This window comes from Lissotriton helveticus, chromosome 1_2 (assembly GCF_964261635.1).
Source record: "Lissotriton helveticus chromosome 1_2, aLisHel1.1, whole genome shotgun sequence".
Lineage (NCBI taxonomy): Eukaryota > Metazoa > Chordata > Amphibia > Caudata > Salamandridae > Lissotriton > Lissotriton helveticus.
The window spans coordinates 162412178-162434872 of NC_136058.1; the positions used below are offsets into that span (position 1 = coordinate 162412178).

The window sequence follows — 22695 nt, forward strand, 5'->3', positions numbered from 1 at the left end:
ATGGGTGACGTGTGCAATGCTTGTAAAGCACCAATGCACACGTTGTCCTGTCGGAAAGAGTTACATGCTCACTTAACCGGCTGCTCTCCAACAGAGCTTTTCACCTTTGACCAATTATTAATCTCATCTTCATTTTACCAGCAGAGTTCAATATTCCACAGACACTGCTTTCCATTTCTCTTTGCCTGGGAAAGGTTCAGCTCTCTGATTCAGCTACTCTTTCCATGCATTTGCTTTCTACCTTCTGGGAAGCACTCCCAGCCCTCCAGCAGGGCAGGCCCACATCTCATTTCCTAGAGCTCGCTAATCTCCCTGCAGGTTCCTAATGATGCAGTCGATAATAGGATTATCGGTATTAATTTGGAAGAATAATACCAGCAGCAAGCCTGCTCGCTGGCTATTGGTAGACGGACGACCTTGTGGGTCAGTTAAGCGGCGCGGGGAGCGCGTTGACCTGATCTCTGCGGCCGGGGAGCTGTCCGTTCCAATAAGGGGTGCCGCTGACGCGTCTTCATGGGAAGCTGACCTGGACCCAAAGACCCGCTAGGACGCCATGGCTGTGACTCTGGCAGCGATACTGGCCCGGGTCAAGGATGTCTGCAAGAGGAATGGCCTACTCATCCTGTCCGTCTTGTCGGTCATCATTGGGTGTCTCTTGGGGTTCTTCTTGAGGACTCGGCGTCTCTCTGAGCAGGTCAGTGGCCAGCAGCAACATCTAAAAGCCATGTTGTGTTGAGTGAGGGGTCAAAAAGTTCATAAGAAACTCAACGTTGCCCTTCTTGAGTGGAATAATGAAATCCATTTGATATCTCTCTGTAGGACTCAATCTACTAAAGCTATTCATTTTCTACGCTCAGGGTATATTTGTTACTGTTTTATGTTAGGCAACGTTTGCTACTTGCATGTTTGTTGATTTCTAAATTGGGAATGTGCCTCACAGATTTTGACCCAGATTTAGCTTAATCCTTTACTTGTGCGAAAGGAGGGCACATCAGCGCAAGTAAATTATGACAATGTGCCTCCGAAGATCAATTTTTTGTTTTTGCCTGCTCAAAATTTCACTAAGTGCGTCAGGTGGTGGCCGCTATAAGGTGTTGATCTTTTTGCACTGGCCCGCGAACCCCTGGCCTATCAGCATCAGAGGATTCACGTCTTACGAGAAAACATATGTAACAGAGACGCCGGGGCATATTTATCAAAAGGTCACGCCCGGCAGCAAACTACCTTGCTACACTGCGCTGCATGACAGAAAAAGCGCAGGAATGCATCGTATTTAACATAATACGGCGCTTTCCTACCATTTCCCAATGCTGGCACACAATGTGCTGCTTAGTGCCAACGCAGGCACCTTTGCATCATACACCCTGCGTTGTAAGCTGAGATCGCTTTTCTGCAGGAAGTGACAACTTCCTGCACAAAAACAATCTCCTGAGGCATTTTCCTCTTTCTACGTGTGCTTCAGAATTGTAAGAGAAAAAAACGAGGACAAATGAAGCTATTTCTCCGAGTTATGCCTCCCCTAGGGATGTGTAGCATTTTGACGCACACCAACCCACCACGCATCGTACACCTCCCTGGGGCAGAGTAAAGCAAAGCAGCAGGTTGCACTGCGCTGCGTTACTCTAGATGTATCCAGCCATTCAGTGTCTCACAAGTGGGCTTTGCATGGCTAGGTAAATCTATCTCATGAGTTGCATCACTCTTGCGCCCCCTTGCATGGTGCAGGGGCGGCACAGCTCATTAATAAATTGGCCCTCACTCTCTGCTATAGTTACCTTTCCAAAAATGTAATTATAATGCTTCATTTGCTCAAATAAATTTTTTTCCACGAAAAAATGGAAAATAACATGAATATGAGTTGAGATCATTAAAAGTAAAACACAAAAGTAAAGAGAAGTTCCTCGAAAGAACAGACCTTTTAGGCGGGCCAGCTAGAAGGTTCATAGGCGACCCATCTACTATTGCTTCCCCTTAGTCCAATTGTATCACAAGGCCTAGCCTAGCTGCAAATATTGACCTATTTATGAATTATGAGCTATATCATTTCTTTAACAATGACATCATTAGTGATATTTCTGATGACATCATTGATCCTATCCAATATTCAGTTAGGCATGACATTCATCCTATCCAATATTCAGTTAGGCATTACATTGATCCTATCCAATATTCAGTTAGGCATGACATTGATCCTATCCAATATTCAGTTAGGCATGACATTACTGAATATGTCACGAAATGCAATAGGGAAAGGCCACTTGTGCATACTTCAACATGTGTATGTTCTGTGCTACATTTACACATCACATAAATCAATAACCTGTACGTTTATTTCTTCTCTTGATGTGTTTTGATCTTTATCCTAGTTGGGTGTATAAATCACTTGGGATCAATTGCTCTGGACTTTATTTGACACCAAGTGTGACAAAGATCACCTGTTTTTCTGTTAAAACATCTAGCTTATATTTAGAGAAGTAGGTGATGGTTCGTTGTTACAAAATAATATTTCAGAAAAGCTGTTGAACAAATAAAACATGGGAAATTATAAAAAAAAAAACTTGTGTTTTTAAATGTCTCGTGTGGTTTGTCACATAAAAGAGACTCTTCTTTGAGACAACATGTGCTGTAGAGCCCAGGAAAGTTTGAGCCTGGTACTATTCTTAAGAACTTCTAAGCATTGAACAGTCTCTACTAAGAGGGAGTACTGGAGCCTTACCTTGCTCTCTACAATACAAAGACAAGAATACATTTCAGTGAGGTGTACTGCAACACCAAAGGCCAAGTTCCTTTATAAAGCCATGGGAGTCTGAGGTGACTTGCAATATCATTTTAATGTACGACAGAGGGTACTGTATTCTATATAATTCATGGTCACACAGTCACCATTACAATAAACAGGTTAAATCTTTAGGGGCATATTTATCGAGTAGTTGTGTTGCCCTTGTGGCACACAATGGGGCACAAGGACGACGCAACTGCTAAGTAAAGTTTTTCAAGCCACGCAAGACCCCTTTCCACGGCCCTGTGTGGTTTTATAAATCTAGAGTAACACAACGCAGTGCAAATCGTCCCAGGGAGGCATTCCATTGGCGGAGTGTGGATGTTCCAATGCATCCACCCATGGGATTTTGAGCATTCCCATATTTACTAACACTGGTAAACCTGTGAATGTGTCAAAATGCCTTGCCTCTCCAGGTGAGGCGTAACAAAGAGATATATCTTAATATCTCCTTGTTTTTTCCTCTGTGTGGGCTGCTATCTGCAAAACTCATAGAAAGAGTAAATGCTTCAATGGATTGGTCTCTTGCTTTCTCATGTTCATTGCAGACATGTAGAATAAAAGCATAATCTGTATTGCGAAACACACCAAAAGTCAGTTTTGTAATTGTTGCAAAACATGTTAGGGTCAATTTCATGTAAATAAGATTTAACAAATGTTGTGTTGAAACTTGCAGAGATTCTATCTTTCCTGTAATGACCTGTAGCATAGGAAAAAGAAACACATTGTAAAAATATCACCTTTGGCTGATACTTTTCATTTTTGAAAAAACATAGTAGAAGACGGAAAAGACAGTTCACATTTTCCTTGTCTACACCAGCAATTATGCTTCATGGCCTGCCTTTCAGCCTGGTTGCTGACTCTGGCTGCGAGCATTATGGCATCAGTACTCAACTGTAATATCTTATTACAGTTGAACGACTATGCCAATTCTTTGTTAGTGGTGGCTAGATGCATTAAATAAGGGAATTAGAAACAGGTTTTAATACAAGGATTACAGGCTCCCATGTATTATAACTGTCTAAACTCCTGCCTTCATGTGCCTTTTACATGGCCCTTGTGATTTTTGGAATGAGCCTGCAATGAGTTGTTACAAGCAATTTGTAACATTACTGTGTCTCTTCTTACCAGTTACCATCATTAGTCTTAAAGTTCCCCTCCTATGATCTGCCTGACCTCACCCTCTAAAGGAGCAAACCATATTATATCATTTGGAGGTAACACACCAATCAAAGGTCCTACTTTTTCATGGCTGCCTGCCTGCCACATATTAGAACCCCCCCCCCCCAACACACACACTGGTTCTGCCTCACCTGCTGTCTCTATATGTGATGTTGTGAGCAGAGTGATGTGAGGAAGTAATCAATGGGTGGATCTGAGAAAATATTTAAAACGTTTGTGAGGGTGCGTCAATATATTACGCTACCTATTGCTGTACTCACCCACCCTGAGGCTGTACTGCTCCCTACTGGCCTTAGAGATTTGTACAACACCATTGCCCATTTTTGCTTTGACTTTTGGGACAATAACATTCAAACAACATGTGTGAGCTTCAAAAATAAAAACAGGACTTAACACCATCAATGCTGCAGCAATTTCCCCTGAGCGCTGGCACTCATTTATTCCCATTGTTCATGACGAGCTATGCTCGTCATGAGCACACAAGCAGTGTACTGCATGACGAGCTGAGCTCGTCATGAGCATGGAAGGAGTTAATGAGCTATTTTCACTCTAGGACATGTAACAAGCTATTTTGGGGATACTGTGTTGACCTTGTGATTACTTTATCTCATAAATGGGCACAGGCCCAGCTCTCCCATGCTACTGCTCCGCTATGCTTCCTTCCCGGTTTTCTGAGTGCATTCTCCTGCGTGGGCTTCGTTGTTTACTGCTTTCTCCTTCCTTTCTCACCATTTTTAGGTTTCACCTGCACAGCCCCAGCTCTCCCGTGCTACTGCTCCGCTCTGCTTCCTTCCCGGTTTTCTGAGTGCATTCTCCTGTGTGGGCTTCGTTGTTAACTACTTCCTCCTTCCTTTCTCACCATTTTTAGGTTTCACCCGCACAGAGCTTGCGCTGTGCATTGTGAAATCTATTGTATTTAATATAAATCTTAAAAAGGGCTTACATCCTGCCCTTACTTTTCATTGGTTGGTGTGCTAGCCACTTACCTTTCCTTTGTTTGTATTGGTTGTAGCATGCCATTTTCTGTTATTCTTCAGTGTGTTCTTCTTATCAGTATCCCAGGGCCCAAGTACTCCTTTTCATGCGCATCAAACTTTTTTCTGAGTAAGCGTGTCAGCACCACTGCTTATCCCCTCTTCCCCTGATCTCTTACCCAGGTGCAGCAGCTTGTCTTCCCATTCTGGCCCAGCTTCTATGCCCTCTTCCATGTGTGGCTCAATTCGCGAGGACATCTGCTGTTCCACAGAACAATGAACAGGGGTAGATCACACACGCTGTCCGAGTACATCCCGCCTGCCCTTTGTTTACGAGTGAGCTGGGGAGAGGAGCCTCACTATAAGCTGCCCGAACATGCCACCCCTCTTCCTGTGATCTAGCGAGGCAAAGGCAGTGGCAGAGCAGAGGCTCAGTTGTCCGAGCACCATGCACGTCTCATGGCAGCACTACCCAGGGTTCTCCTCCATGGTCAGGGCACAGCCCCCGCAGCAGCCCTGCTGCAACCCATTTTAAGCAGGCTGCCATGTTGTTACTACACTGCAGAAATGTACAGTGTATGTATTCCTTCATCACTGTCCACATTAACTGTGACCTTCCGTGTCAGGACAGAACCAAGTGGTAGCAGGACATGGCTTGCATGGCAAATCTCAGCTGGAAGATTTTGGAGCCCAGGTCTAGGTCCAAGCACTCAGGTTTGACCTCCCTTCATTCCTTCCCACATGCAATGTGTTCTCACGTGAGCAGTCTGCACATGTTAGCAAGAGTTTTATCGTGCAACCTGCTTTTCATCAAAACATTGGATTTCACGGCAGGTGAGGAGTCTTTTTGAATGTGGGTGTCTACATTTTACGGTGAACTGTATCCTTCATCCTTGTCAACTGTTCTCTTCAGCTGATAAAGGGGACACTTAAGATCTGAGGGCACAGCACACGAAATGTTTAACATCACTCAGAACATGTCTGCGTTCTTTCAGATCCTCTTCTCGGCATCGGTTCTCCCTGAGGCAATGCATTTTACCATCATTGTTCTCTTACTCCAGGGCATATCATCCACAACTCGATTGTTTTTGTGGCTATTTACAGTTACAGTACATAAGAGTAGTTTTCCTTTTGCTGATCTGAGTTTGACTTTATCCTCTAACGAACGTTTTCTGCTACATCCACAGTTAGATAGATAAGATTAGATTCACCGTTTTTCCATGTTTTATATTGTTTCTGGTCTTTTTTCATGATATAATGTTTCCCTTTATAATTTTTGATTTAGCTCAAGACAGTGTTAGCACCCAATGGCTTGCAGGTTCTGATTGTCTTTCCTTTTTAGGGTTCGCCTGCACAGCGCTCGTGCTGGACATTAGATATTCTCCAACTTTCAAGCCGTGGTTAATTTGTAAAAAAAAAAAGGTACTGGTGCTCTCATCAAGAAGCAGCTTGCACCAGCCTTATTCTCCTGTTAGCGCCGTCTATAACAGAACAAACTACTAACCAAGAAAGTGGGTAGAGGATGTGGTGTAATGGCCAGAGCTGCAGACTTCAGAGCTGGGGAACCAGATTAAGGTCTCGGTGTCAGCCCAACAACCTGTGATTCTGGACAAATTTCTTAATCTTCCCATAAATGAATGTGTCCTTAACTGGTGCTCATGAAAAGCACTTGTGTTGTTGATTAAGTGCTGGTGCTTAGCACCATAAACCACTGGCTCAAATTAAGCACTGCTTTCCATCAGAAGCACCCATGCCGTCCTACTGTACACCCTGCCCCTCCCCTGACATGGGCAGTGTCCCCCACTTTCAGAATTAAGCTGTGCCTCAACTCTTGGATGTGAGGTGTTACAACCTCTATCCGAATGAAAGTTTGGCCTTCAAGCAGCAGCTTTACATCCCCAGCATGCCCTTTCTGCAACCCCTGGCCGGTGCCCATTTCCCCGATAGACAGCTGTACAACTGCCCTTTTCTAAGTGTCAGCCCAGCTGTTCAACAGGGAAAGAAATGTTTATTCCCAGGCCCTATCTGTATCCCACTCCAAACCTCTGTAGGTCGATTGCTCCCCGAAGTGACACTTCACCCCACACGCCCGCCTTCTCCAGGCCTGTGTGACACAGTGTCAGTCCTTGGCTACTTATATCACCGTTGGCTGAAGCTTTACACTTTTAATAAATATCATGGCAGTCAGTATTTAAAATAATAACTCAAAGGCAGCAGCAGCTGCTCTACATTATTACTCTTACTTTCTAACTTTATTTTGGAATGTGTACAATGTTTGACAACAAAAATCATACACCTTCAATTATCCATCTCACATCTTTTCCTGTCTCTTTATCTCACTCATGCATGTTCTTTCTCAATCCTGCAATCTTCCCTTGTCACTGTTTTCCTATTCGTCTTTTCTCTCTTTTTGGCATTTTCTCTCTCTGGTTCTGCTCATTTCAGGTCTATAATAATGGGATCTGGTGCTCACCACCTGGAGTTACTTACACATTTTAAGCGCTTCGTTCTTACCGTGTCTTTTCCAAAATGGTGCTTGAGACTTCTGAGTTTTTCCCTCTCTGTTGGTCGGACCACCTGGCCAACCCCTTTTCTGCTTTCAGCAAACCTACTGCCAAGTCCATTGACAAATCCTCAATCAATTCTGGTGCTAGGAAGAAAATCTCTCCCATCACGCATAAGAAGCCCTTGGCAATTTTGTGTTCTCATCATGTACTCCCTCCATACCCAATCTTACTCTTTGGTGGCAATAGATTTACTAGCAGTGAGATAACTTTACATGCCGCCACACACGTTCTTTGGTTCCCTGTTTCACGTTCTAGCTTTCATGCCTAATTCTTTGTTTAAAAGGGCAGAAAGAGTGTGGTGAGTTCATTATTGTACTATGGTAAATTTTCACTATTTAGGGGCATATCTACAAGGACGGCGATAAATAAACACCCAGCCCGCTTAGCGGTTTGTTATTTATCGCGTCTGTCTCTGTAATTTCTCGCCCTGGAATGGAGTTATTAACAACGCGTTACTCCAGGGCGATAAAAATTCCAGAGATAGTGGGGAAATCACAGTTTTGCAGGGAACATCACTGGTTTTCCCAGCGATGTTCCCTGAAAAACTGCAATCAGCTCAATCCACCCCAATGTCAGGGATAGGTAAGTCTGCATTTTAGCAGACTTTAGTTTATGGAGAAAACAGCGGTTTTCTCCAAAAACTAACGGGTGCTAAAATCCTGTGGGCTGCCTTGTAAATATCGCGATGTGAACATCAGCCATATTTGCAAGGTAGTCCATCCGGGGTATGCCCAGTGATGCCCACTTTGCATCTCATTAGAGATGCAAAGGGAGGCCTTCGGAAAAAGGGTGCTAACATGCGATTAGGCATGTTAGCACCCTCTTGTAAATAGGGCGATAGTTTTATCTCCGCTTTTTTGTCTTTTTAAGCCAAAAAAGCGAAGATAGAGCCCTTGTAAATATGCCCCTTGGTTTTATGCAAAAGCCATTTTCTATTACCAATCGTCAGGTCCATATGATCTGCTTTCAGTGAAGAATAGGTCTTTGTAGTTGCTAAGTACTATTCAACACAGCTTGCTTCTTCATGAATATGAATCCTTCTATCCTCCTGTCCAATGAACCCTAATTAAAAAAAAAAGTAAATTAAATGGAAGTGAGTAGGTCTGTTTTCTCAGAAATCTGTGATTGGCATCATTCTTGAGCCTGTCCTCTCCTCCTTTCCTGCGTCAGAATTGTACATCTTAATTAATTCTTGCTCTCAATGGACGATTTCTTTCCATTCTTGCTAAAAGAAATATGGCCTCTTCTGCTGTCCCCTATAATTGGTGCCTGCCTAAATTCATCTAACATCACTGCCATTATTACATGTGTTTTAAGACCTCTGCTCACAAAGCTCTAGGCAGATCCTGCTAATCTATCACCCTTTGGGAGTCAAGATCTTCTATGACTACTCGAGTGAAACATTTCTTTTTGAGTCTCACAATTACCTGGACACAAGCTATGTTCCCCTCCATGTACAGGTCTGAAACAGTATTGAAGGTAACTCTGGAGGACCTCAGAGGTACTCTAGATGAGAGGAGACTGCGTTCATGATCATATTAATTTGTGGCATTCAACAATATCAATTTCTCTATCCTTGTTTTATGCTCTGTAGTCCTGGCATCAAAAACAACTCTGGTTTGGAATACATCTTCCATTACTGGCTACTTTCAGGCTAGTTCACTCCCTCTTAAGGTCAGATTTCTACTCTGGGCAGTCTATTGGGCAACTGGGCAGTCTCTAACCTCAACCCTTATTTAATATTTGGATGTGTGTCTCTCACCAACGTCATTCCCTCTGGTTTTAAAGTTTTTGCCTGTGCAGACGACACACAGTTTATCCATTGGATGGAGAATGACTTGCAGAACACGTGTGCAAAGTTTACCAAATTAATAGCCTCTGTTGCTTTGTAGATGACTAAAACTCCCTGAAACTCAACCAGGAAACAACACACAAATCAATCCCAATAGTTCTCAATCCGAGTCATCTGAGACCTGTGGCCCAGCTCTCTTGGCTCTTTCCCTGTGCCTGTCACTGAGACATACAATGCATTAAACAAAACTGTAGTACTTTGTATTTGGGAGGAGACTGCAAAATGTGTTAAAAACTGTAGTGATCCCAGAAAATTGGGTTGACGTCTCCACATCATTTGCCAAAGAGAGGAGCCCTGTATGAGGAGAATGGTATACAAATATAGGCCAGTCTGAGAAGATTCTAGAATTGTGTCACATGGACTTAAGTTTTGATTTTTGTAGCATATAGTTGCAATTCTGACATTATGTGCTCAGAAAAATTCAGAGATAGTGCCCTTCGAAAGTATCTTCACAGGAAAAAGGCTTCGACAGTCAAAGCACTTTTCAAATTCATGTTTCAAGTGCCCAAATACAAACCCTGTCTTGCTACAAAGCTAGGGCTTCTGCTTAATAGTACAACAGAAATAAGGCTGTACCCGACAATACCTTAAAACTGCGCAGCCCTTTCATTCAACAAGCCATGGCTTTATCTTTGACTACTCCTAAGCTTTTATCCCCTAGTTTAACAGCCCCGACGTCCTAAAAACTCTTAGAAATATTATTCTTATCATCCCTCCTCGCCAATGGAAAGAGGTTGTGCAGTCGGCGATTACTTTTTATTGACTATGGCAGTGTTTTTTACTTGGAATTACCAAAATGTATCTCCATGATCTTCAAATCATTCAGAACTCAGCTGCTAGACTCATGCTCGAGACCAGCACTGAGCTCCTATTCCGCTTATTCCTTTGAGACACCTCATTGGCCTTGCTTTTCTCACTGACAATGTTATCCCCATGTGTAATCAGAGCGTTCACCCATTGCCAGAACATCTGGGGCCTGTAGAAAAGTGCCCCTTTGTGATATGGTCACCCCCTATTTTTGCCTGGTATCTGATGCATTTGTGGGAGAACTGCATTGGGTTCCTGCTATCCAGGTCCCCAGTACCAGATCTCTTTCCCTAAAACTGTACAATTGATCCCCCAATTGGAAATACCTTTAGCACCCCTTGTAAATCCCTAGTAGATGATACCCCTTGTACCTAGACAAGGAGGCTGAAGAGGGTCTCTAAGGGCTGCAGCATGTATTGTGCCACAGCAAGGGACCCCTCAGCACCAACATGAAAACTAGTACAGGCTGCATGCTATTGTTCAGAGAAAAGTGAAGTCATGACCTGGCACACCTCCTGTGTGCCATGCCTGCAGACCCTGCATGCAGTATAGGTAAGTAACCTCTACAGCAGGCCATACAACCCTAAGGCAGGGTGCACTATGCCACATGTGTGGATATATCTGCATGAGCAGATATGCCCTGTGATGTCTGAGTCAATTCTTAAATATTACAAGTGGACAGGGAAGCCATTTTGAGTACATGTGGTGGACACTGGTATTTACAAGTTCCACAGCTTCATAATGGCTTCACAGTTACTACAGTTGTTTGGTATCAAACATCTAGTATTAATAACCCCACACTGATTCCAGTGATGGATTTATTAATATATGAACCCAGAGGACACCTTACAGGAGCCCCCTGAAAACCTCTGTCTACTGGTGTATACCAGCCTGCCACCACAGACAGCTCTCTGACCCCCTGCAAGTGAGAGCATGGGCTTTCTGAGGACAGAAACAATGTCTGCTCCTGCTGAAGGTGTTGTCACTTCCTCAAGAGGAACAGCTACGTGATCAGCATATCAAGGCAGAAGGCTTCAAAGGCATCTGCCTCCTTTGATATGTGACCCCAGATTTCCCCAGACAGGGGAAATGCCACCTATCTGCCCACCCCCCTGCTCCAGGCCTATTTGGCACCAGGACAGGTGGGAGAATTAGCTAGTCAAGAGGAGTGTCCCACTCAGGCTAGTTTCACCCCTAAGTGGGCTACTTGACCTTGACACAACTTTCAGAATCCCACCATCTTAATTTTGGTAGAATTAGGCTCTGGTCAGGGTTATGCCCATGTCCCATTGGAAGTGTTCATACCGAGGGTGTAGACACCCATAAGGTAAGTAGCCCATTGGCTATTACCTGTCAATCCCTGGAACAACCATAAATTGAGCATTTAGGTGGACAACCCTTAGACCAGGAATACAGATTCAATCGATCAAGAAGAGAATGACACCAAGAGTCACAAGAAAAAGCAAGAACTGAAGACTGCTGTGGTCTTTTGGCGGCAAATCCTGCCTACCGCACTAAGTCTCATAAATTGCCACCCAGAGACTCGTACTGCAGCTGATCAGCTTCCAAGAGCCCTGGGAGAGTGTCAGCCTTTGCAAATTGACAAGCAATCTCCCTTGGAGACCACAGGCATCGAAACACAAAGTCCGGACTGCCATGTTGCCGTTCCACAGCCAACCTGATGCAGCGCCTCCAGGAGAAATAACATGTGAGAGGGCACCAGGACCAACTGGAGTCACATAGGATCAATACCCTGGGTACCGGACCCCTTGCAGCTAACAGAGACTGCATGAGTCCAGTCGGGACTCCAGTGACTCCAAGACAAAGCAGCCGTCAAGTGACATCAACACTGCAGAGACCCAATTCCAGAGTGCCCCAGCTGTCCTGATGTTTGCACCCTCAACCGGTGAGACCGATGACCGCAAGGTTCCAAGGCGCACAGAGCCCAGCCAACCTTTCTACTCTGCGCCTCAGCCCGGGTACTGATGAACAGACTGTGCTCCCTTGTCCGGACCCTTGTGACCCAAGCCCCTCGTTGGGAGTTACCGGACCTGTCCCCAAGTCCTCCTTTGCAGCCTGTTTCCAGGTGGCCCCTCTTTTTTCTACAGGCATAGCGTGCACAGCTACCATCACAACCATCACCTCTGCAACCGGACGCCGAAGGGCAGGTAAGGGGTAACTGCTGGTGGTACTGTGGACTTTGGCCCCCTACGATTCTAAGTACTGAAGGAGACCCACAGAAACCGAACGCAAATAACTGTATGCTATGATTGCCTTTTCTCCAGTAGGAAAGTATTGTAAGTAAAAGTGCATTTAAGTGAACATTTTACTTACCTGCTAAAATCGATATTTACTTGATAACAACGGTTTTGGTATAAAAAGTTATACAAAAATATGACTTATTTTTCCAAATTGGTCTCAGATTTATTCTTGAGTGTGTGTCTCATTTATTGTCTGTGTGTGTTAACACATGCTTAGCACTGCCCTCTGATAAGCCTAACTGCTTGCCCACACTACCACAAACAAAAGCATTCGGGTTATCATTTGTGCCTCTGTACACCAATTGGGGTTGCCTGGACTCTTTACATGGTGTTCCTCTTTTTGGTCCACTATATAAAGAGACAGCTTCGTACAGGGCTGTATTACAGAAAGTGCCCTGGGGATGCAACACGCATGTGCTTCCACTTTGTGCTCCCGGGCACTTTCGTATTACAGAAGGGCCCACAGACAGTTGTGCTAACCCTTTTATAATACAGATCATGCTGGCGCACATGTAGCACCAGCACTATCTCAAGAGGGCGGACCCATGCAAATGAGGGAATCTCTTTGCATCTGTGCCTGCGCCGTATTATGGATGCAGGTCCAAAGGCAAAGAAGTTGTCAGGAGGTGTACTCTCAATGTGCCCTAGAGGGCTGCCCTCTCGAGAGGCGAAAGGGGGTCCTATGAACCAACCAAATATCTACTTGCACACGGGTGCAGTCACTCATTGCACCCACCTGAAAGGGGATCTCTAATCCCTTTTGAAAGCGCAGGCGGGTTGCTATCTGCATTGTGTAACAGAGCGGCTTTGAAGCAGCCGCTCCGTATTTCACTTAAATGTACTGACCCAAGGGCAGCACGAGTTTGCGGCTACCCAGAGAGCAGCACATTTAACATAATTGGATGCACTTTCCCAGTTTTGGCGCACAGCGCACCTGTTTGGTGATGCACCATGGTGCAAACAGAGAATGTGAGCTCTATATATAATAGGGTCACGTTTTGCTTTAGAAATGGCACTGCATCATAATCAGTGATTTGATTTAACGTTGATATAGTCACATACAGCATTGCATTGTTCACACAGAACACAAAACATATTCATTATGGAGTTGCAACTGGTGACGAGTGACATCTTGTATGTCTTTACAATGCATGCCATTGCGACTCAAGTTATATATTATATTGTTGTCCCACATTTTGTGGTATTATTTATCTCCCTCTCACGCTCTTTCTCCATATGTGTGTGTGTGTGTGTAAGATCAAGACAATATGATTTCAGGCTTAGAGACCCACATAAATTATGCAAAAAAGGAAGCAGAGAACTCTGAGTAGTTCCCAAGTTTAGTTGGAGAGCAACTCCTTTATTTGATGCAATCTACAACACCACCAACACTCTGAATCTGCTCACCTCAAATGTCTGCTTCTCTAGCAAAGTTTTTAAGCATAGGATTAGCACAGTGCCATCCACATTGAGCTGAAATATGACAAAAGCCCCTTACCACTCCAGACACAGTATTACAATTTCTGATTGGTAAAATACCAATGATGCACTATTTGACTGGCGGCCCGAAACATAGTGTAAAGGAGGTCTTTATTTAGCCAGCCATGAAGAAAAAAGGGACTCCCGGTAATGGTAGTGTGGTTGCCATCTTGTTATGGGGATGCAAGAAGCATGAAGCATTTGAAAGTAAGTCAATATTCAGTTGTAGAATAGTTTGTACAGAGGTAAGTGCATGAATTAAGCTAAGATGTTTACGGATGAAAACATAGTAAAGTACATTTGGATCAAAGTATTTATGTTATTTACATATTCAAATACAAAAAGTAGGAATCAAATAATGACTATGGTGTTAAAGCTTGTTATGTAGATCTTTTATTCATTCACGAGAATACATTGGCCCACATGCATCAATATCGGCTTTTGCGAGTTCTAAATTGCGAAAAATAACGATTCGCAATTTAGAATTCGCAAAAGCCTATGCATGAATATTTTCTTATTTTTTTTGCAAATCGGTAAAAATCGCTATTTTTACCGAAATGCATAAAAAATGCGAATTTGAAATTGCGAATTCACAATTCCCATTCATTCCTATGGGCCAAAATGCCCATAGGAATGAATGGGAATTGCGAATTCGCAATGTGCAATTGCAATTCATCAATGCATTTCAAGGGTGGAGAGGGGGGTCAAAATGACCCCCCCCCTTCACCCATGAAATGTACTTTTCAGCATAAGTTACATACACACATGTCCTAAAGACATGTGTGTGTGTAACTTTACAGTTTAAAAAATGCATTTTGTGCATTTTTAATCAATTTCGCAATTTACCACGAAGATGAACTTCGTGGTAATTTGCACTTCCAATTTTAAAAAACGCATATTTTTCTGTAATGATGCATAGCATTTAAGAAATCGCACAATTGCGATTTCTTAAGTGCTAACGCAATTTTAGAAATCGTAAAAAAGATGCGACTTCTAAAATGGCATGATGCATCCCAACAAGCACTTTTGCATTCGCAAACGGCCGATTTTAAGGAATCGCACCGTTTGCGACTACAAAAATGCTTGATGCATGTGGGCCATTGTTTTTTTAATGTTCATGATCTTCTTTTGATGATTTGTGAGGGTTTGGCTCTTTTTAGGCTTCTTATGGAAGGTGTTGTGGTGGCTTTAGGCTTCGTTTTAAGGGGAATTGTGCTTGCTTAGTATTTCAAACCTGGCAACACAGCAGCAGTCGAGAGGCAGCAGCAAACAGGGAATGCAGACAGGCGGCATATGTGCCCCAGAGAGAGGGACACCACCAGTAGGCAATTGTTGTTTGGTGGCAAAGTGCTTTGGGACATTGTGGAATGAGGAAGTCAAAGCAGGAGAAAGAGAATGCATTTAGGTAATTCACAGGAGTTCATCCTGCTGCTTGAGAAAAAACACACTTTTAAATATTATTCACTGAAAAGAGTGGGTTTTGGGCATAGATTCGTATTGGTCCCATGTCATATGAAGACCGTTAGCCACATTGACATTTTAGTGACCTACACAATGTATCTTCAGAATGGTATTTCCAGTTTTTAACCTGCTAAGCAGTGTTTTAAGTGTGCAAGTTCCTGACAGTGCTGTCTCAGCAAATCAATCTTGTAGCTAAAAAAATAAAAAAATAAAAAAAATAATTCTGAGTGACAGACTTGGAGGCTGTTACATAACTAAAGTCCTTGGGTACGGAAGAAGTAGGACCTGTAGGAGGAGGAGGATGACTAGTAGGAGGATAAGGACAAGGAGGTGGACCACAGGAACACTGGGATGACCAGAGCCACAATGACCAGGACAAGAACCAGATCCAGGGGGACCTAATTTACGAGGACCAGGGTTAAGAACTGCACTGCAGTAAGTGGTCAAGTAATTCATGCAAAACAAATACCCAACAGCTGATTTTTGGATCAATCACAGATCGATGTGCTCGATATGCTGTCAGACTAGTGTACACAATAAAAAATTCATAGTGTGAAGATCACAAATCTTGCTTAGTGCTGAATTCTACATTTAGGGGCCGATTATGATGGCGGACGGACCTGAGTCCGTCCGCCACCATTGAGTAGGGGGGAACGTCCGCATGGGCAGCGGCGTTCCCCCCGTGAAGATTAGGATGTGACCGCCAGGGTGGCGGTCACATCCTCTATCCTTAACATTGCGGCGGGTGCAGCTTCAAGCTGCACCCGCCGCAATGTTAAAAATGCATACTTTGCATTTGTATGCAGAAAGCGGCAGGCACCGCGCGGTGCCTGCCGATCTCTGCATTCAAATGCAGGGGGGTACCATAGGTACCCCCCATGTGCACCCCCACCCCCCCTTCACCTAGGGGGCCCGCAACGGGCCCCCGCAGTGAAGTTCCACATGCTTTTCCACGGCGGAAAATCCGCCGCGGAAAAGCATCTTTTCAGGCATTTCCTAATATGGTGGACGGTGTCTGAGAGACACCGCCACCATATTAGAGCTTTTCCGCCGCGGTTGTAAGCCAACTGCGGCGGAATAGCTGCGGACGGAAACCAGGACCCACCAGCCATCCTAATGTGGCGGTGGGTCTCTGGTGGGTCCGCTGCGGTTTTTCCGCATCCTCTGGGCCGGCGGTGGCTTCCGCCGGCCCGGAGGATGCGGAAAAAACGCAATCCTAATAGGCCCCATAGTCTGAGAATTAAGCTACTCTCAAGCAGTATGCCAATATTATAGATATTCATATAATGTTCGAATGACACATTATCTTAGGCTTCACAGCCTGCCTTGACATGTAACTTGATCTATTGAAAAGAACGGTTTTATATGTTACATAACTACAGAACACTACCAGAGCTTCACAGCAAAGTGCTACCCACCTAAACTCTTCTTCCAGTGCCCTGGCATACCAACTACTAAGGAGAAATGTTTGTTTAGGGCTTTAGAAAACAATTTAGTAGCTATTTATGAATAAAGGATATGTGACTGAGCAGCAGTACGTTTTTCTTTTTATTTGTTTGGGAGCTGACAGTCAAGATAATTTTGAATACTTGACCTTAGACCAAATCAAGCATTGAGATGAGAACAAAGAAGCAGCATCCAGACTGGAAAAAACATGTTGAACAATAATCTAGTGCTATGGAAGAAAGATTCTTCTTAAGGAAAGAAGCCAGTCATGAATCAGAAGAAGAATGGAGCATTTGGCACATCTTTGTGCCCTCACTGTTACCTGTAACTTTGAAAGCTATATTGATACCTATTAAGAAATTAAATAGTTCTGAAGTGCTATTCGAAAAAGATGTAAGAACAATTTTTTGGGATCAATACATTCCACTGTAGAAGAAGCACTCACTGGGGGAAATCACTAAGCAGTGGCTTTCCAAGTTAGGGATGTTAATAGCAAAGTCTAAATAGACAATAGACCATTTGCAAGGCATAAAAATAGTATCTGATATAGGTATCACATTTGGTTAATATGGAATACCGTCCTACAAAAGGGAAAAGATTTGTCAAATGTAAAGACCCACTTGTGGGACACCCCCGCGCCGCACGGCCACCAGCTGCTGCGTGTGCCCCCCTGCTGTGCCCTCTGCCTCGCTGCCAGCCGCGCTGCCGGCTGACCCTGCTGTCGTTGCTCTGCTCTGTTCTGTTTTTACAATCCTTTGTGCCTGTTTTTTCCCCTCGTTGTTTTTGCCAGTGCTAAGTGTTATTTTGACCTTCTTTTGTGCTTGTAGTACGTAGCTCTGCCCGTGTTAGCGTGTTATTGATTGTCATTTGTGCTTGTTTCCCCCGTAGTCGCTGCCCGCTCGCCTTCGTGTTTCCCGCCTTCCTCGCCGCCCCCCGCTTCCCGCCACCACCGCCGACCCCGCCCCTTTTTTCCTTCTGTTCCCTCCCCGCTCCCGCCTCCCAGCTGCTCCGCCCACCCGCGCACTTGGCCTTAAAAGGCGACCGTGCGACACAGGTGAGTGTGACCCACTTGTGGGACATCCCCGCGCCGCACGGCCACCAGCTGCTGCATGTGCCCCCCTGCTGTGCCCTCTGCCTCGCTGCCAGCCGCGCTGCCGGCTGACCCTGCTGTCGTTGCTCTGCTCTGTTCTGTTTTTACAATCCTTTGTGCCTGTTTTTTCCCCTCGTTGTTTTTGCCAGTGCTAAGTGTTATTTTGACCTTCTTTTGTGCTTGTAGTACGTAGCTCTGCCCGTGTTAGCGTGTTATTGATTGTCATTTGTGCTTGTTTCCCCCGTAGTCGCTGCCCGCTCGCCTTCGTGTTTCCCGCCTTCCTCGCCGCCCCCCGCTTCCCGCCACCACCGCCGACCCCGCCCCTTTTTTCCTTCTGTTCCCTCCCCGCTCCCGACTCCCAGCTGCTCCGCCCACCCGCGCACTTCGCCTTAAATGGCGACCGTGCGAACGCGCAGCGGGCGCGCCGATTGTGCGCCGAAGGCGCGCCAAAGGTAAGCCCGTCTGCGCCCGTCCGCGACCGGATCGCGACCAGCGCCAGGACCCCTGGCCCCCACCGACGGAAACCGACCCGACGACCCTACACCGCCGCCGATCTCATCGCACTCAACACCGGCCGCATCCCAGGATGTCATCGAGCCGCCCCGAAGCACACCCACGGACCCTTCAGCTGCCACGCCTGTAAGTTCACCTGCATCCGGACCTTCCCTGCACCCGCCAAGCCGAACACCAGCAGCAACCATCCTGCTCAACACCCGCTCCTTCCACAGACACGCCATCGAACTCTGGAACCTCCTCGACACCACCGCCCCTGACGTTGCCTTCCTCACCGAGACCTGGATGAACGCCTCCTCAGCCCCCGACATCGCCATCACCATCCCAGAGGGCTACAAGATCATCCGGAGAGACCGCACCGCCAACCAGACGGGAGGAGGCATCGCCATCATCCACAGAGACACCATCCGCATCACGACCAACACCGACGACACCCTAACCACCGCTGAACACCTGCACTTCCAGATCCACACCAACCCGAACACCACCCTCAGAGGCACCCTGATCTACCGACCCCCGGGCCACGCACACGATTCAGCGAGGACATCGCCGACTTCGTCAGCCCGCATGCCCTTCCCTCCGCCGACTACATCCTCCTGGGGGACCTCAACTTCCACCTGGAGAACAACAGCGACCGCAACACCATCAGCCTGCTCGACAACCTCGCCAACCTCGGACTCAAGCAGCTGGTGTCCACCCCCACCCACCTCGCCGGACACACACTCGACGCCGTCTTCTCATCTAGCAAAGACGTCACCTTCAGCCACGCAACAGGACTCCACTGGACGGACCACAGCTGCGTCCACTTCACCTTCAGAAGAACGACGATCCACCACCACCAGCAACAGGTTGCCCGAAGAAGCTGGAACAAGATCACAGCCGACCAGCTCACCGTTTCCCTGAACCAGCACCCTCCCGCCAGCTCAGCGAACCCAAGCCAGGCCGCCGACAACCTCACGAAGTGGATCAACAACTGCGCGGACGAACTCGCCCCTCTGAGAACCCCACCCAGCAGACCCTGCAGCAGAAAAACACCATGGTTCACCGACGAACTCAAGAGCTCCAAGAAGAACTGTCGAGCCCTCGAGAAAGTCTGGAGAAGGGAACCAACTACGGACAACATGACCACCCTCAAGCTCGCCACCCGGAAACACCACCAACTAATCCGCGCCACCAAGAAAAATACATACAAGGACCGACTGGACAACAACGCACACAACTGCAAGGAACTCTTCAACATCGTGAAAGAGCTCTCCAAACCCAACGCCGGAAACAATGACATCACCCCGTCGCAAGACCTCTGCAACTCCCTCGCGTCCTACTTCCACAACAAGATCACGGACATACACAACAGCTTCAGCAACCAACCAACGCAAGCCACAACCGCAACAACGCCACCCACCACCACCCTCCGCACCTGGACTCCCATCAGCACCGAAGACACCATCCGCACAATGAACTCCATCCATTCCGGATCTCCGACTGACCCCTGCCCTCACCACGTCTTCAACAAGGCCGACGCTGTCATCGCACCCCACCTGCGGGACATCATCAACACCTCCTTCGACACCGCCACCTTCCCTGAGAGCTGGAAGCACGCCAAACTCAGCGCTCTCCTCAAGAAACCCACAGCAGACCCCACCGACCTCAAGAACTACCGTCCCATCTCGCTCCTCCCGTTCCCGGCCAAAGTCATCGAGAAGACCGTCAACAAACAGCTGGCCGCCTTCCTCGAGACGAATGGATCCCTCGACCCCTCACAGTCGGGCTTCCGAGCGAACCACAGCACCGAGACCGCCCTCATCGCTGCCACCGATGACCTTCGAACCCTGATGGACAACGGAGAAACAGCGGCCCTCATCCTCCTGGACCTCTCCGCGGCTTTCGACACTGTCTGCCACTGCACCCTAGTACAGGGCCTCGGCAACATCGGAATCCAGGACAAGGCACTGGAATGGATCACCTCCTTCCTCGACGGAAGAACACAGAGAGTCCGCCTACCACCGTACAAGTCAGAGGCCACCAAAGTCATCTGCGGCGTCCCTCAAGGATCCTCACTGAGCCCCACCCTCTTCAACGTCTACATGAGCCCCCTCGCGGCCATCGTACGCCAACACAACCTCAACATAATCTCCTACGCCGACGACACCCAGCTGATCCTCTCCCTGACCAACGACCCCGCCGCCGCCAGAGCCAACCTGCACGAAGGGATGAGAGATGTAGCCGAATGGATGATGACCAGCCGCCTGAAACTGAACTCGGACAAGACGGAGGTCCTCATCCTGGGCTCCTCGCCCTCCACCTGGGACGACTCCTGGTGGCCCCCCGCCCTAGGCACCGCACCCAAACCAACGGACCACGCACGCAACCTGGGCTTCATCCTGGACTCCTCCCTCTCCATGACCAGACAAGTAAACGCCGTCTCCTCGTCTTGCTTCAACATCCTGCGCATGCTACGTAAGATCTTCCGGTGGATCCCCACCGAGACAAGGCAGACGGTCACCCAGGCCCTCGTCACCAGCCGACTGGACTACGGCAACGCCCTCTACGCCGGAACCACCGCCAAGCTCCAGAAGAGACTCCAGCGGATCCAGAACGCCTCGGCCAGACTCATCCTCGACATCCCCCGACGCAGCCACATCTCCGGACACCTGAGAGATCTGCACTGGCTCCCGATCAACAAGAGAATCACCTTCCGTCTCCTCACCCACGCGCACAAAGCCCTACACGACCAAGGCCCGAGCTACCTCAACAACCGGATCAACTTCTACACTCCCAAGCGCCTCCTCAGATCAACCAACCACGCCCTCGCCGCCGTCCCCCGCATCCGAAGAGCAACAACAGGAGGAAGGTCCTTCTCCTACCTGGCCGCCAAGACCTGGAACTCACTCCCGACTGACCTGCGCCTGACCCAAGACCACCTCTCCTTCAGGAAGAAGCTCAAGACCTGGCTGTTCGAGCAGTAACGGCACCCCCCCCCCCACCCAGCGCCTTGAGACCCTACGGGTGAGTAGTGCGCTCTATAAATGACCTGATTGATTGATTGATTGAAAGAAAATAAGGGAATTTTACAAAAGTAGTAATTATCATATTAATTCTACTAGGGCGAATGGCATTTGAATTGGAGATAGAAATAATATATTGGAGCAGCATAAAATCAGGCTTTACCTTCTATATGTCATTTATGAGCATTAACTTGTAACCTGTATATGCAATGTGGGATTCATTTCATTAACTTGTGTGTTTCACCCTAATAAAATTGCAGTGGGCCATCACTTTTGGGCATGTTAAAAATTACATGTAGTTGTACTGAAATGAGAAATATTCAATGTAACAGCATTTACTAAAATTATTACATTCATTAATAATGATCTAAGTACTAAGGACTATTAATACAGTACTGTGCTTCCATTTTTTTTCTTGAGTTAACTTATCTCGACGTTAGGCCTTAGCTAAGCATTGCACATGCTGTGTTCTTTTCCTCCGCAGGTGCATTATTGGTTCCTCGTTAGCTAGAGAAAGGCTTATTGTTATGTAATAGACGGATAATGAGGTCTGAGAAAGAAAAGCTGGCAACGGGCATGGAGAGATGACGGTGAAAGGAGTCTCCTGTACCCATCATACTAGAAAGATGCCACTTTCAAGGATGAGCAGATGTGTACGTAATTGTGTGAGGATCGGAATTTAGGGGGGTTACCGACTCCCAGCAAATGCTATCATGGGATTAGCTCCTGATGGTATGAATGAGATATGGATGTTCTGAAACCTTCTTTTTTAATGTAAATTGATTTTATTGCATTTTTTCAAAGCGAACAATCAATCAGGGAGTGCATGTTAATGTACAGCTTGTACAGGCCATAAAGTGCCGTAATGACAATATATAACACTCCCATATCCTAACAACCAGAGTACAGAGGAGCAATTTCCAAGCAAAAGCAAATATACAATTATAATTACAATGTGGTATATTCATTACATTTATCATAACAATGTCCACAGACCATTAGAGTTGGTCTCAATTTTAGTGTTTTCTATTATCGAGCCACCCAGTTAGCACCTATTCCCAATTTCCTAGCGTGGCACTTCATACAGTTGCTTATGTATGCCTATTTCAACTATCATCAAGGGGGTATGTATGTAAATAGTTCTTCATCGGATGGGAGGTAGGGGTAATAATGTGGCATAGAAATCACTCATGGTGTCACAGTGAATATGGTCATGGGCCTTTACCGTTGGTGTTTGTGCTCTGCCCCAATGCAGAGAAATTTGATGTTTTGCAATGAG

At 46.4% G+C, this 22695-nt stretch overlaps 1 protein-coding gene across 1 annotated transcript in view; it reads left to right on the forward strand.

The window, feature by feature from the left end:
* The first annotated feature begins 523 nt into the window (after window positions 1-523).
* The window catches only part of SLC1A7 (solute carrier family 1 member 7), a 720509-nt gene continuing 698337 nt past the window's right edge, over window positions 524-22695 (forward strand). Inside the window, exon 1 of the mRNA XM_078673458.1 lies at window positions 524-694. Within this exon, the coding sequence (XP_078529584.1) occupies window positions 554-694 (141 nt within the window). The 5' untranslated portion in view covers window positions 524-553. The remainder of the gene's footprint in view (window positions 695-22695) is intronic.